Source organism: Scyliorhinus canicula, chromosome 8 (assembly GCF_902713615.1).
Source record: "Scyliorhinus canicula chromosome 8, sScyCan1.1, whole genome shotgun sequence".
Lineage (NCBI taxonomy): Eukaryota > Metazoa > Chordata > Chondrichthyes > Carcharhiniformes > Scyliorhinidae > Scyliorhinus > Scyliorhinus canicula.
In genome coordinates, this window is record NC_052153.1 from 5,140,201 (window position 1) to 5,156,090 (window position 15,890).

A 15,890-nucleotide genomic window follows, 5' to 3' on the forward strand; every position below is an offset into this window, starting at 1 on the left:
TCTTAGAATTAAATTTTAAAAGATTAGAACGATTGTAAGTTAAGTAAAAAGTGGATCTGTTAAGAAGAGCGCGCAGAGAGTGGGGTGGGGGGTGGGGGGGGGTGTGGGGGGGGGGGGGGGGGGTGGGGGGGGGATGAATAAGTGGAAAAATATTAGGGCAGGTGAAGCAACACAAAATTAATTCTGTCAACAGGACCTGGAGATGATGTTGTTGATATAATTTTACTTTTGAAAGGACATATTTGGAATATATTTGCACAAGAGATTTTACAAGTGCAAAAAAAACAAATGTTTCCTTCTTCATATTGTGGGCCAAGCATTTGCCTGTGCGGTTCCAGCCTGTGTGACCAGAATGTGTAATGATTGTATTCTAGCCACAGTGATTGATTTGCATGTTGAGAATAACAAATCCCAGTCCATTGAGTGGTCTGACCCCCCACAACCAAAATAAAAGAGCTCGGATTCGGAAATAAAGCTCAGCGAGACCAGAACTGCTCCCTTTTAGAAGTTGCTATTTTCTCATCTCGCCGTATAAAACTGAAGGTTTGTGTTGTGTGTGCCGCCCCCCCTGACAGGCTGCGTTTTTCTACTTAAAATCCCGCTAATTTTAATTTCCTTCACATCAGTTCCACCATCCCTCCTTCAGTTTTTCCCCGAGCTCGGCGCTGTTAGCTGACTGGGTAAATTGATGCGGTATTCAACCTCCTTCAGTGCCTGTCCCTTTGTGACCGATTGCCGGGAAGTGAACAACAGCTCCACAGAATTTTCCTTAACTCACACACTGAGTTCATTCAGTTCTCTTCCTTGCATTCAAATCCCTCCTTGACCTCGCCCATCCCCCCCCCCCCCCCCCCCCCCCCCCCCACCCCATTCTCTGCCATCTCCCCCAGCCCTAAAATCCCCGGGAACCTTTGCATCCTTCCAATTCTGGCCTCTTGAACACAATATTTGTTTTAACATTGGCGGCCGGGCCTTCAGCTGCTGAGGCAGTAAGCTCTGGAACTCTCTCACCCTATACCTCCCTCCCCCTCTCTCTCCCCCCCACTGAGGTGTTTGGAACTACCTGCTTGGGTCAGGATTTTGCCATGGCTTCGTTGTTAGCACCCTTGGACTGGTTGCGGTGAAGAGGGAGGACACATCACCTGTATTGTTTGTACTGGCTCTTGGCCAGAGCAACTCATTTGATCAAACCTTTCTTCCCTTTCCGCATAATCCAGCAATTTCTTGCTCTTTTAACTTTTTTTATAATCTTTACTGTCACAGGTAGGCTCACATTAACCCTGCAATGAAGTTACTGTGAAAAGCCCCTAGTCGCCACACTCCGGCGCCTGTTCGGGTACACAGAGGGAGAATTCAGAATGTCCAATTCACCTAACAGCACGTCTTTCGGGACTTGTGGGAGGAAACCGGAGCATCCGGAGGAAACCCACGCAGACACGGGGAGAACGTGCAGACTCCGCACAGACAGTGACCCAAGCCGGGAGCCGAACCCGGGTCCCTGGCGCTATGAAGCCACAGTGCTAACCGCTGTGCTTCAGGTGTTTATCCAATTTCTTATTGGAAGCCATGCTGGAATCCATTATGTTCCCCAGACCTGCAGGATCATAGAATGTTTACAGCACCGAAGGACACTATTTGGCTCTTGCCTCTGTCAGAAGATCGTGAGTTCAAGAAACCTGTGCAGAAAAAGCAAGGCTGGCAGTCCCAGGGCTGTACTGAGGAACTATCATTAGAGATGCCATTGTCTGAAGGAGGCATTGAACAGAAGCCCTGTCTGCCTTCTCAGGTGGACATTGAAGATGCCATGGCCACCATTTTGAAGAAGAGCAGACAGCATAGTGGTTAGCACTGCTGCCTCTCAGCGCCAGGGACCCAGGTTCGATTCAGGGCTTTGGGTGGCTGCGTGGAGTTTGCATCTTCTCCCCGTGTCTGCGTGGGTTTCCTCCGGGTGCTCTGGTTTCCTCCCACAGTCCAAAGATGTGCAGGTTAGGTGGGCTTACGAGGATAGGGACCCCCCCCCCCCCCCCCCACCCCCACCCCACTGTGAACCTTGGGACGTAAGGCAAGTTGTTGTTGTTCTGGTTGTACATCCTCCCATTTTTCTTTGTCGGAACAACGTCGCTAGCTATTTTCCCTTCCCAACGGGTAGCATACTTGGGATTGCAAGCCTCTTTGCCAGGATCATGAAAGGTAAAACCACATCCTATCACAGACCGGGGGTGGAGTTTTGCAGTCAGTGCACAGAGTGCTGGTGAGGCGAGAGAATCGGCGTGAGGCTCTCCAGCTTGAGTTTCCTCTTCAGATTCTCTCCGCTCAGCACACAGAACATCTGTGGGGGTTGGGGGGGGGGGCTGATTGCTGTCACGCTGGCGGTGATGGAGGGGGGTAAGGGGCACGCTAGAGCCAGTAACGCCGGCTCTACAGGTCTGCACTGAAAAATTGCTCCCCCCCCCCAAAAACCCCACAGTAAGGAAAATCCCCCACCTCTCCTCAACCCCCCCCCCACACAACACACACAGACACACATAAGGGGGAGCTTCACAGAGGATCTGCCCCAGCTACTGCCTCTGGCAGTGCCACCCTGCTAATGCCGGGGCAGCGCAGGGACTGTGCCAGGGCACCTCCCAGTCATGTACCTCCCGCCACCCCACCCCGGGGGGGCTATATTTACCTGGACACCCCTGGCGGTTACCCCTTGATGGCTTCCGTTTTGCAAGAGCCGACGTGATAGGGGAATTAAAAAAAAATAAATGTAGTGTACCCAATTCATTTTTTTCCAATTAAGGCGCAATTTAGCGTGGACAATCCACCTACCCTGCACATCTCTGGGTTGTGGGGGGTGAAACCCACACAGACACGGGGAGAATGTGCAAACTCCACACGGACAGTGACCCAGAGCCGGGATCGAACCTGGGACCTCGGCGCCCTGAGGCAGCAGTGCTAACCACTGTGCCACCGTCCTGCCCTGTGATAGGGGAATTCTTAATATGGGGGGGGGGGGGGGGGGGGGGGGGGGGGGGGGGATCCATATTGTTGAAGTAGATGTAAAATTATTAAAATAAGGTGGCACGCTGTCGCAGTGTTTAGCACTGCTGCCTCACCGTGCCAAGGACCCAGATTCGATCCCGGCCACGGGTCACTGTCCGTGTGGAGTTTGCACATTCTCCCCGTGTCTGTGTGGGTCTTACCCCCACAACCCAAAGATGGGCAGGGTTAGGTGAACTGGCCACAAGAAATTGCCCCTTAATTGGAATTTTTTGTTTTCAATTATTAAAACAGATTTAAATGTCATGTCACCGGTGAGGGGCAGGGAAGTCCCAGAACAAGATACTACCCCTGAGATTCCCATTCCCGCTGTCTCGTGAGATTTTCCACTGCAAAGAATCTGACAGAGAATCCATGCCCCCCTTCCCCAACCAGGGGGTTAATCCATGGCACCAGAGAGCGCATTTAAATATTTGACTAAGTTTTAAAATGAAGATTTTCTGAGTCTATCTCTTTATCAAAAATATTTTTATTCAAGATTTTTAACAACAATATAAATATACAGAATGTCAAAAGAACAACCAAGGAACATCAGAGGAATATCACATCAATCCTCCAGCCCCCTGACACTGACCCCGATCCACGTCTCGTCTTCCCCATTTTAACCCCCTTGCGCCCCCCCCCCCCCCCCCCCCCCCCCCCCCCCCCCTCCCCCGAAAGCAACTTGATCTTCTCTAACCCCAGGAATCCTGCCAGGTCGCTAACCCACAACCTTGTCTTCGGCAGCTCCGAGTCCCACCAACATAACAAAATCCGTCTCCGGGTTATCAGGGAGGCAAAGGCCAAAACATTGGCCTCTCTTTTCCAGCCCCCTCCCCCGCAATCCCAGGTCTTCTGACACCCCAGATATCGCCACCTCCGGACCTGGGGACACCCCCACATCCAGAACCTCGGACATAACATCCGAGAACCCCGACTAGAACCCCCTCAATCGTGGACACGCCCAGAACATGTGGACGTGATTTGCGAGGGCCCAGCCACACACCGCCCACACCTATCTTCCGCCTCCTCGAAAAACCTGCCCACTCTCGCCACTCTCATATGGGCACCACCTTAAACTGGATGAGGGTTAACCTCGCAAACGGCGAGGACGCGATCTCCCTCCGCAAGGCCTCAGCCCGCGTCACAGCCCCCACCTCTTCCCCAGATCCTCCCATTTGCACTTAACATCCTCTACCTTCCCTCTCCATCAGTTCCTTGTAAATACCCAACACCCCTCCCCTCCCCTATTTCATCCTCCAACAGAAGCTTATCCTGCAGCACCAGAGGCGGGAGCCCCCGAGAAGGATCTCCTCACAAAATCCCAAAGCTGCAGATACCTGAAACCATTCCCCTTGGGCAGCTCCTACAATTCCCCCAACACCCCCAGCCCTCTGAATTTACCCCCTGTAACTTAACTCAATCTCCACCTGCCACCACTCCCGGAACCTCCCATCTTAGTCTCGTCGGCATAAACCTGCGGTTATCACAAATAGGTGCCAGCAGTGACATGCTCCCCAACCCCAAGTGCTGCCTGCACTGCCCCCACACCCACAGAGCAGACACCATCACTGGACTAACGGAATACCTGGTCGGTGAAAACGGCAGAGGCGCCAACAACAAAGCCCTCAAACACATCCCCTTACATGATGCCGCCTCCACCCATCCCCAAACCGACCTCTCCTGCATGGGCCTTTCTGGAGACGGCCATTAACACACTTTCCCCTTGGTAGCTGTGGCCATTAATACCCAGTTTCCCTGGGTTTCTGTGGCTTTGTCTCATCTTTCATTCTCACTCCACAGTATAATTATTTCCCACTTTCTCTGTCTGTTAGCTTTGGCAAAGAGTCATCAGACTCGAAGCGTTAGCTCTTTTCTCTCCCTACAGATGCTGCCAGACTTGCTGAGATTTTCCAACATTTCCCCTCTCCTACATGGCCCATTTCCTCACCATCGCAATGTTTGCAGCCCAGTAATAATTTATCAAATTCTAGCCAGCGACACCCCCATCCTGTAAATTAGTGTTTAAAAACGTATCCCCGGGAGTCCAGGTATTGTTCTGATAAATCTACGTTGGATGTTCTCCTCAGGAGTAGCTGGGCCTCCAGCCTCACCTGCTTGCTGCCATTTCAGTATTAGTGAGGCCAGTATATATGAGGCCAGCAGTCAGGACCCACTTTAGTTGGGGGATGGGTGGAAAATCTGAAGAAGGCTCCTGTGGATGAGATTCAACGGGAGGTCCACCTCCTGTTTCTTTCCTGCTGCCATTCTGCAGCCCATCACAACCTGAGGGAAAAAAAAACAACCTCCCAAATCTGGTTAGTAACTTGAAATATTATCTTCAGCTGTAAATTTTGAAAGAAATCGGTGATGATGAAGTTTTCAAAAATATTTTGCATTGAATTCTTTTCAATTTCCGATACTCACATAGAATAGTCTCATTGCAGTCTTAATGTAAACCTATTTGTGACACGGATAAAGATTATTAATAAAAATCTCACTAACAATTGAGTTTGGTGAGTACGTTTGTGTATTTGTGGGAAGTGTTTTGCCGCCCGGCTGTGGAGGGGTCGGGACTGAGATGAAAATCGCTTATTGTCACAAGTAGGCTTCAAATGAAGTTACTGTGAAAAGCTCCTAGTCGCCACATTCCGGCGCCTGTTCGGGGAGGCTGGTACGGGAATTGAACCCGCACTGCTGGCCTGCCTTGGTCTGCTTTCAAAGCCATCGATTTAGCCCAGTGAGCTAAACTGAGCCCCTGGCAAATGCGACGAGCTGTTCCAAGGTCGGTTGATTTTGGCTGGACTGAAAAATCCCACCGATTTGGGGGCGAGGGGACCATCAAACTCTACCCAGGGTGTATCGCAATCCTCCAGCACAACATTTCAATTAAAAGTGCTTTAAAATGAATTCCTATGAATATATTACTTTTAATAGTTTGTGTTGGGAGTTCAGTAATGAGCCTTGCAGCATTTAACCCAAGTTTATTTATCTTTAGAGATGTTTTAAGGCATCACTCCAGTAATTAAAACATTTTTTTTGATGAGAGATCCTGTTTAAAAAATGTCTTCTGAATGTGATCTATCTGAGGTTGTATTTTTCTGCGGAAAATGGACAGCGATATTTTCTCAGCGATGTAACAAGAGTCACAAACTGTTTTCCGACTGTTCTTCCCTCTTTGCTCTTCCTGCTTCTTGCTAAGGTTAGCATTTGTATTAGCGCAATCGAATGTTACTGTGGCTCAGTGGGGTAGCGTGCTTGCCTTTGGGTCGGGACGTCGTGGGTTCAAGTCCCACTCCAGAGATTTAAACTTAAAATCCAGACTGGCACCCCCTGGTGTGGCACTGAGGGAGTGCTGCACTGTCAGAGGTGCTGGGCTGGATTCCCCGGTCCGCCAGCCGTGTTTTCCTGCGTGCTCCGGCAGCGGGATCCTCTGCTCCAACAGCCGGTCAACGGGGTTTCCATATTGTGGCCACCCCACGTCGTCGGGAAACCCGCAAGGCATGGGTAGGGTGCCGGTGGAGCGGACGATTCTGCTGACAGAGAATCCCGCAGCTTATCTTTCCGAGGGAATGTTAAACAAAGCCCCATCAGCCCTCTCCAAAGGATATTTAGGATCCCAATGGCATTATCCCAAAGAACGATGAGGAGTTATCCACCGTGCCTGAGCCAACGTTTATCCCTCAATTAGCATCGTAAAAAAACGCAGAAGATCTGGTCATTGTCACATAGATATTTGAGGGATCTTGCTGTGCTTAAATTAGGACTCTGTTCCCTACATTACAGCAGTCACTATACTTCAAAAGTACTTCATTTGGGAACATCCAGCAGTCATGAAATGAAAATCGCTTATTGTTACGTGTAGGCTTCAATGAAGTTACTGTGAAAAGCCCCTAGTCGCCACATTCCGGCGCCTGTTCGGGGAGGCTGGTACGGGAAAGGTGCGACATAAGTGCGAGTCTTTTTCCTCTCTCTCAAGATCTTAAAACTTGTTGAAGTTGTACACGACATGAGTAAGGCCACACTTGGAATACCGCAAACAGTTCTGGCCACTATTATCATACTATTATTATTAAAGTAGAAAGAGTGCAGAAGAGATTTACTGGGATGTCACCGGGACTTGATGGTCTGAGTTATAAGGAGAGGCTGGATAGGCCGGGACTTTTTCCCCTGGAGCGTAGGAGGCTGAGGGGTGATCTTATAGAGGTCTATAAAATAATGAGGGGCACAGATAAGGTAGAGAGTCAACATCTTTTCCCAAAGGTAGGGGAATCTAAAACTAGAGGGCATAGGTTTAAGGTGAGAGGGGAGAGATACAAAAGGGGCCAGAGGGGCAATTTTTTCACACAGAGGGTGGTGAGTGTTTGGAATGAGCTGCCAGAGGCAGTGGTAGAGGCAGGTACAATTTTGTCTTTTAAAAAGCATTTAGACAGTTATATGGGTAAGATGGGTATAGAGGGCTATGGGCCAAATGCGGGCAAGTGGGACCAGCTTAGTAGTAAAAACTGGGCGGCATTGACAAGTTGGACCAAAGGGCCTGTTTCAACTCTGTAAATCTCTATGACTTATGACATTACCAAATAACAAACAACACTTGAACTAAGATTTTTGAGATGGAAAGCCCTCTCGTTGATGCTGGATGGTAAATGGTGGGAGGCTGCTGCAGTTCTCCATTCGCAGAAGCAAGTTGGTCTGTGAGGAACAGTAGGTGTTTATGTGCAGTGAACCGCATCTGAACTGATCTGCTGCAGCTGTTATTGAAAGCTGTTAACTTTTAATTTTCTCTCTCGTTTCTTTCCTCCTTGCCTGTGGCCCGTCACAAACAGCTCACTGTGCTGAGAAATGTGTTCACGGAAGATGCATTGCTCCCAACACCTGTCAGTGTGAACCGGGCTGGGGTGGCCTCAACTGTTCCAGCGGTAAGATCACCTGCTCGTTTCCATCTTGTCTACTTTGGTCTTCGCTGTCTGCCTGTTAGTGCAATTTTAATCAGAAGCTTCCTTCGATGCACAGTATCATTCTGATGTTTAATTTTGAAATGTTGAAGTATTTAATGGAAAAAGTTGTAAATAATGGGCTGGATACTTGATGAAAAAATAATGTTGTGTTAATTACAGATGCTGTTGTTAATTGCCCAAATATTTCAGGGGATAAATTGCCCTTAGTGTCCAAAAGATTAGGAGGGGTTATTGGGTTACGGGGATAGGGGGGAAGTGAGGGCTTAAGTGGGTCGGTGCAGACTCGATGGGCCGAATGGCCTCCTTCTGCACTGTATATTCCATGTTCAATGTAAAGAGAGGTGTGAATCTCCAGAACCTGCTGGTTGCTTTACAAATTGCTTCAAACAAACGCTAACTTACCCTTGATTCCCCCTATTACTTGTTGGATTTACACCATTAGTTGCCCTTTAAACACACAACAGATATTGCAGCTGGTAATTAACCATCCACAGTCCAATATCTGTACTGACATATAAATACTCAAACTCTATTTTAATATCAATTTTTTATTTATTTGTTCATGCGATGTGGGTATTGCTGGCTGGGCCAGCATTTATTGTCCATCCCAGAGGGCAATTAAGCGTCAACCACATTGCTGTGGATCTGGAGTCACATGTAGGCCAGACCAAGTAAGGACTTGCCTTCTTCAAAGGACATTAGTGAACCAGATGGGTTTTAACGACAATCGACAATGGTTTCATGGTCAGCTCATTAGACTTTTCATTCCTGACCATAATTGAATTCAAATTTCACCATGGCAGGTATCGAACCTGGGTCCCCAAAGCAGGACTCTGGATCTCTGGTCCAGCGATAATACCACTACACCACTGCATCCCATCATTTAACAATGTGACCGCTGTTAATGCAATGCCAATTAACCCCTCTGACCCAGAAAGATACCAATATAAATTGTGGAATTTCATTCTGCCAGGCGATAAATTGTTCTTGGAGATTTGTTTCTTTTTCTTTCTAATCCTTTTTGATTTTTCTCTCTCTCTCTCCAATCATTCTTTCCCTCTCTTTATTTCTTTCCGTGCCTGATTTGACTCATATTCGCTCTACTTCCTTCTTTGCTGTTCCTCTCTTTTGAAATCCTCAAATCTCATTCGCTAAGGAGACAGACTGCTGGTCCCGTCAATCACCGAGGTCCTGGGTTGTCCTGTTGTCCTCGTGGATCCGTTATCAGAGCGCCCCACTCTCCCGGCGAGTTACGGTGCAAAACATGTTTGTGCGAAGGGTTAAGGGAGAAGTCTTAATGGGAAAGAAACAAGATTTCCTATTCCAGCATGATCTGAGCTAACGTACATTGGAGTTGGCAATTTGCCACCCTGGAGTTGGCATATTCTGGGCATTAACAGCTGGAAAGTCATTGGAATTTTCCCCCTAATTTTCATTCACTATAATATTGTAGCCAAAGTAAATGAAAGAATCATTATTTTTTCCTTATGACTGCACTTGAGGTTTAGAGTAGAGTTTGAGTGTCTATATGACAGTACAGATATTGGACTATGTGGATGGTTCCACATGGTTTGCTGCTGTGAGAAGGATGCAGTGAATCTTGTTTTGATGTCTCGTGGTGCAATTCAAATATATCAAGCATTTTGAGTAGAATTTTATGACCCCCACCACAGGCGGGAATTTCCGATCTCTGGGATGGTGCAACCAGAAGATCCCCCCCCTAGCATTCTAGTGCAGTACTGAGGGAGTGCTGCACTGCTAGAAGTGCCGTCTTCGAGATCAGAAGTTAAACCAAGGCCCCATCGGCTGGTTGGGTGGGTGTGAAAGGTCCCAGAGTTCTCCTCAGTGTCCTGGCCAATATTCATCCCTCAACCAATACTCATCTGGTTATTGTTTTCTGTGCGACCTTTCTGTATGCAGATTGGCCACCGTTTTTGTTACAATGTCACTTCAAAAGTCATTCATGGGATGTAAAGCTCTTTGAGAGGTTTGATGGATGTGAAAACACTATGTAAACGCAAGTCATTTTCTTTTTTCACGCACCTGGGCCTCACAATTTGCTTCTGGCCCTGGTAGAGCACGCTGTAACATAGACAGGAACAAAGAGATATTGTAGGTTAAGTGAGTGGGAAAAAGTGTGGCAGACCGATTTCAATGCAGCCAAGTGTGAGATCATCCATTATGGATCATAAGGGAATAGGTCCGGGTGCTATTTAAATGGTGAAGATTTGGGAAGGGTGGCGAGCCCAAAGAGATTAGGGGATCCACGTACATCCCGCTTAAAAATGTAGTATCAAAATAACCTAAAAGGTAAATGGAATGTCAGACCCTATGGAGAGAGCCTGGAATGTAATGGGGAAGAAGTTTTGCTATTGCTATACACAGCCCTGTTTGGACCACATCTGGAGGACTGTGTATGGTTCTGGCACAATACTTTCGACAGAATATATTTCGCCTTGGCATGAATGTAATAGAGTAATCAGAATGTTACCAGGGCCCCAAGGGTTAGATTATAATGAGCGACTGCACACATTGGGTTGTATTCCCTGGGATGTACAAAGTTAAAGGGTGATTTGTTTGAGCTCGCTTTTAGGATTTCAAAAGGATTGACCAGGGTAACTAGGAGGGAAACATTTTCCACTGGTGGGGAAGACCTACAACAAGGGGACATAACTAAAAATTCAGAGTCAGGCTATTTGGGAGAGAAGGCAGGGGAACACTTCTTCACACGAGTCTTTGGGGGTGGGGCTTAAACCCACAACCTCTGCCTCCAAGATGAGAATGATACCCACTAAAACCACAGCTGGCATTACCTAACGGTTCAAATAAATTGGGATGTGGGATTTTGATATTTCAGCAGCAACGTCAAACCCTTGCTGTTCCAAGTTACTAAGAAAACCCTCAAATTAATGCTGTTGTAGCAAATCTTCGCATTGACATTAAAATACTGAAGAATGTGAGGCCAAAGTGTGGACAAGAAACAGGAGGCTAAATTTCTCGAATCCCACAGCTCTCTAAATTTAGACACCATTTTTAGAAACGCAGCTTGCGGCGCACACTCAGCTGAGTGCATAGTTTCCAGGGCTATGTATTTTTTTTTTATTTGGAAAGCCGAACATGGAAATGTTTCTGCTTTCCCATGGGTGTCTCAGTTCGCTTGGTACCTCCAGGGAAACAGCGAAATACCACCGGCTCTATTTATTTTGATGTCATCTTCCACTCTCATTTCCATGAATTGTTGGCTGACATATTTTATAAGGATTAACAGTGTCTTGGTAATTGGAAATATTGAAACATAGAATTTACAGTGCAGAAGGAGGCCATTCGGCCCATCGAGTCTGCCCCGGCCTTTGGAAAGAGCACCTTGCTGAAGCCCACACCTCCACCCTATCCCCGTAACTGCACCTGACCTTTTTGGACACTAAGGGGCAATTTAGCATGGCCAATCCACCTAACCTGCACATCTTTGGACTGTGGGACGAAACCGGAGCACCCGGAGGAAGCCCACACAGACACGGGGGGAACGTGCAGACTCCCCACAGACAATGACCCAAGCCGGGAATCGAAGCTGGGACCCTGGAGCTGCGAACAACAGTGCTAACCACTGTGCTACCGTGCACACTGACATTTAATTGTGCAGCTTCAACTACAGTCAGACCCAGAACAGATTCCACATGCAATGAAGTCTGCTGAACATCATCAGTCACCATACATGAGTGGCAATCACCCCCAAAGATTTGCAGTCTGTAATGATAATCAGATTTTGTGCGTGCACCTCACGTTGTACAGCCACAAGGAACGGGCTAGTGGAGTGCAGCTACAGGCTAATTCTAGATTAAAATAATAGATTAGACGTGACAGAAATTACTTCAGAAGTCTGCTCCAAATTGCCAACGACATGCCAATGCAAGATGACACCTGGGTTAGTCAGGGCTGCACACTCCAGGCAGTGCCATCAAAGTTAAACTTCAGTTCATTATGTGGCAGAAGCAAAAAAACAAATGAATCCCTCAGAAAGACAGACACATGACCCTGAGTGAGATTCATTCACAAATACAAAAATATTTTCGAGCTCGGCTTCACGCACTGTGGAACGTTCCCCTGACACATACAGGAAACCACCTGACATCTCTCCCAAGCACCAAGGCCTCATTAAAACTCAATGCTTTCAGGCAGAAAGCAAAGGAGAAAGAAACAAAAATTCCCCAAATCAGCTTATCACTTGATAGAGGAGTTAGAATAATTAGTTTTATGGAGTTTTGGTACACAGCTTTGTCAGATGGCTGTTTAGTTATTGGGTGTGGCTCAGTTTAGAAGCGCGCCTGCTGACTGAGTCAGAACACTGTGGGTTCGTCACATCCAGGAACTTTAGCACAGAATTCTAGGCTGATACGCCCGGTGCAATATGGAGGGAGCTCTGCGCCATTGGCAGATGCCGTCTTTTTCGAAGAGACATTAAGCTGAAGTCCCGTCAGTCCTTGAAGATTGCGGAAGATCCCACTGGAGGAGCAGGGGCAATTCTCGCTGGCCGACCAAGAAACCAACATCACTGAAAACCCCCCAGATTATCTGGTAATTATCCACCTGACAGGAATTAAGGTCACATCTAAAAGATGTCTCCCCCCCCGGCAGGGCGGCATTCCTGCGGTACTGCACTGAGATCGCCCGCCTGGATTTTTGTGTTTCGAGTTGCTGGACCCACACCTATTCTGTTGGCGGGATCTTGCTGTGCACATGTTGGGTGCCATACGTTACACATTTAATTGGTGTTAAAGCACATCCTGAGATTGTGAAAGATGCCACAGAAATGCAAGTCTTGCCTTGCTTTTGGGAATGCATATTAAGAATTTGAGCATTTGCTCTTTGTTTTTCCAGCCAACTTGTGCTATTTGAATGAATTGAAAGTCATAGGAATAATCAGCTAGGATTCCCGATGCGGTGAATGGTTAGGTCACAGGTCTGCTGTGCAGTTTTGTGATGTTTCCCCTCTGTGTGTTTGTGTTATTGGAATGATTGTCAACTTCTGCTCAGGTTTAGCACACCTCAGCGCACTGACTCAACACTCACAAACTTTTCTTCATGGGGAAGCAATTAACTACGGTGCCAAATACATTTATTTCTTGACTTTAGAGAACTCCGCTGCACAAAAGAGGCCATTCAGCCCATCATCTTTGCACTGGCTCTTTGAAAGAGCTATCCAATGATCCCTACTCACTCCGTTCTTTCCCAACAGCACGGAAAATGTTTCCTTTTCAAGTCCTTATCCCATTCCCTTTCGAATCTGCTTCCATTGCCCTTTCGAACACTGCAGTCCAGATCACCACAACTCGCTGCGTTTAAAATCAAAATTCTCCTCATCTTCCTCAGCGCGCCCTCTGCCGATTACTTTAAATCTGTTTCCCTCTGAGACTTCCAGTGGCACCCGCGAGAGGAGCGGCCTCATTAAGAACAGTCTCCCACCGGTGGATACTATTTACAGCGTTTTCGTTGGGTTTCCCGGTTTTTTTCTTCTCTCCCCGACTTGTTTCGGCATTTACAGCCGAAGGGACGGGCGCCAAACCAAGTCTGTTTAAAACCAGCGAAGAACCCCGCGGGAGTGTCGGGCAGCCAGAGAGGAGGCGTTGAGCCCGGAGTGCGGGGCATTTGGAGGGGTGGGGCCAGAGTCTAACACGAGGCAGTCGAGGCGGCAGGCCCGAATACAGGAGTGAGGCAGCTGAAAGGGTGGAGAATGTGAGGCAGCTGGAGCAGCAAAGCTGAAGATAAAGTGCGGAGCTGCGGGGCTGAAGATAAAGTGCGGAGCAGCAGGGCTGAAGATAAAGTGCGGAGCAGCGGGGCTGAAGATAAAGTGCGGAGCAGCGGGGCTGAAGATGAAGTGCGGAGCAGCGGGGCTGAGGGAGCAGTGAGACTGAGGTCAGTGTTTCAAGCAGCCAGAGCAGCGGGGCAGGGCCCAGAACATGAGGCAGCCGAAGGCAGCATGTAGAGGGGGCGTCACATGTTGGGTGGCTCCTGCTTGAGGCTTATATGTTTTTTTTTTCTTTTTGGAAATTTTTAATGCCCGGTCGTGGGTGCAATTTATGAAGGATTAAGAACTGGCAAAGAGGCAAAGGGTGTCCAAACATTAGAGGAAGAGAGCAGCAAGGAGGGGAGAGAATGAGAGCTCGCCTTCGAGCGTGAGGACCAGCCTGGGGCTGACCAGAGGGCGGAGGCCGGGCCGCTGGGCGGAGGCCGGGCCGCTGGGCGGAGGCCGGGCCGCTCGGTGGAGGCCGGGCCGCTCGGTGGAGGCCGGGCCGCTCGGTGGAGCTGCGGAGGCTGGGCCGCTCGGTGGAGCTGCGGAGGCCGGGCCACTGGGTGGAGGCCGGGCCGCTCGGTGGAGCTGCGGTGGCTGGGCCGCTGGGTGGAGCTGCGGAGGCTGGGCCGCTCGGTGGGGCCGCGGAGGCCGGGCCGCTCGGTGGAGGCCGGGCCGCTGTGTGGAGCTGCGGAGACTGGGCCGCTCGGTGGAGCTGCGGAGGCCGGGCCGCTTGGTGGAGCTGCGGAGGCCGGGCCGCTTGGTGGAGCTGCGGAGGCCGGGCCGCTTGGTGGAGCTGCGGAGGCCGGGCCGCTTGGTGGAGGCCGGGCCGCTCGGTGGAGCTGCGGAGGCCGGGCCGCTTGGTGGAGGCCGGGCCGCTCGGTGGAGCTGCGGAGGCCGGGCCGCTTGGTGGAGGCCGGGCCGCTGGGTGGAGCTGCGGAGGCCGGGCCGCTTGGTGGAGGCTGGGCCGCTGGGTGGAGCTGCGGAGGCCGGGCCGCTCGGTGGAGCTGCGGAGGCCGGGCCGCTCGGTGGAGCTGCGGAGGCTGGGCCGCTCGGTGGAGGCCGGGCCGCTGGGTGGAGCTGCGGAGACTGGGCCGCTCGGTGGAGCTGCGGAGGCTGGGCCGCCCGGTGGAGCTGCGGAGGCCGGGCCGCTTGGTGGAGGCCGGGCCGCTGGGTGGAGCTGCGGAGGCTGGGCCGCTGGGTGGAGCTGCGGAGGCCGGGCCGCTCGGTGGAGCTGCGGAGGCCGGGCCGCTCGGTGGAGGCTGGGCTGCTGGGTGGAGCTGCGGAGGCTGGGCCGCTGGGTGGAGGCCGGGCCGCTGGGTGGAGGCCGGGCCGCTCGGTGGAGGCCGGGCCGCTGGGTGGAGGCCGGGCCGCTCGGTGGAGCTGCGGAGGCCGGGCCGCTCGGTGGAGGCCGGGCCGCTGGGTGGAGCTGCGGAGACTGGGCCGCTGGGTGGAGCTGCGGAGGCTGGGCCGCTCGGTGGAGCTGCGGAGGCCGGGCCGCTCGGTGGAGGCCGGGCCGCTGGGTGGAGCTGCGGAGGCTGGGCCGCTCGGTGGAGCTGCGGAGGCCGGGCCGCTTGGTGGAGGCCGGGCCGCTGGGTGGAGCTGCGGAGGCTGGGCCGCTCGGTGGAGCTGCGGAGGCCGGGCCGCTCGGTGGAGGCTGGGCCGCTGGGTGGAGCTGCGGAGGCTGGGCCGCTCGGTGGAGCTGCGGAGGCTGGGCCGCTCGGTGGAGGCCGGGCCGCTGGGTGGAGCCGCACTGCTTACAGCAGAGAAGATGGCTGAGGTGGTGTCTCTTGAGCTTAAAAAGCAGTTAGCAAAGCATATGGAGATGATGAGAAAGGAGATGGCAGTGGCACTGAAGGCGTTGGTAGAGGAGGCAATTGCCCCGGTGAAGGTAGCTGTTGCAAAGGTGTTGGCCGAGGTGAGGGAACAGAGTGAGAAGATGAAGGGAGTGGAGGAGGCCATGTTGCGGCACAGCGATCAGCTGACCTCGATGGGAATTGAGCTGCAGAGGGTGGTTGACGCCAATAAGAGGCTGCGAGCGAAGCTGGAGGATATGGAGAACCGCTCGAGATGACAAAATGTAAGAATTGTGGGCTTGCCCGAGGGGGCGGAGAGCCCTAGGC

General features: G+C 50.9%; 1 protein-coding gene across 2 annotated transcripts in view; it reads left to right on the forward strand.

Annotated features, from left to right (window-relative positions):
• megf10 (multiple EGF-like-domains 10) overlaps positions 1-15,890 on the forward strand; it is a 193,852-nt gene that overhangs the window by 68,237 nt on the left and 109,725 nt on the right. For both annotated transcript variants that reach the window (XM_038804066.1, XM_038804067.1), the window contains exon 5: positions 7,851-7,943. In XM_038804066.1, coding sequence (XP_038659994.1) covers positions 7,851-7,943 — 93 coding nt within the window. The remainder of the gene's footprint in view (positions 1-7,850; positions 7,944-15,890) is intronic.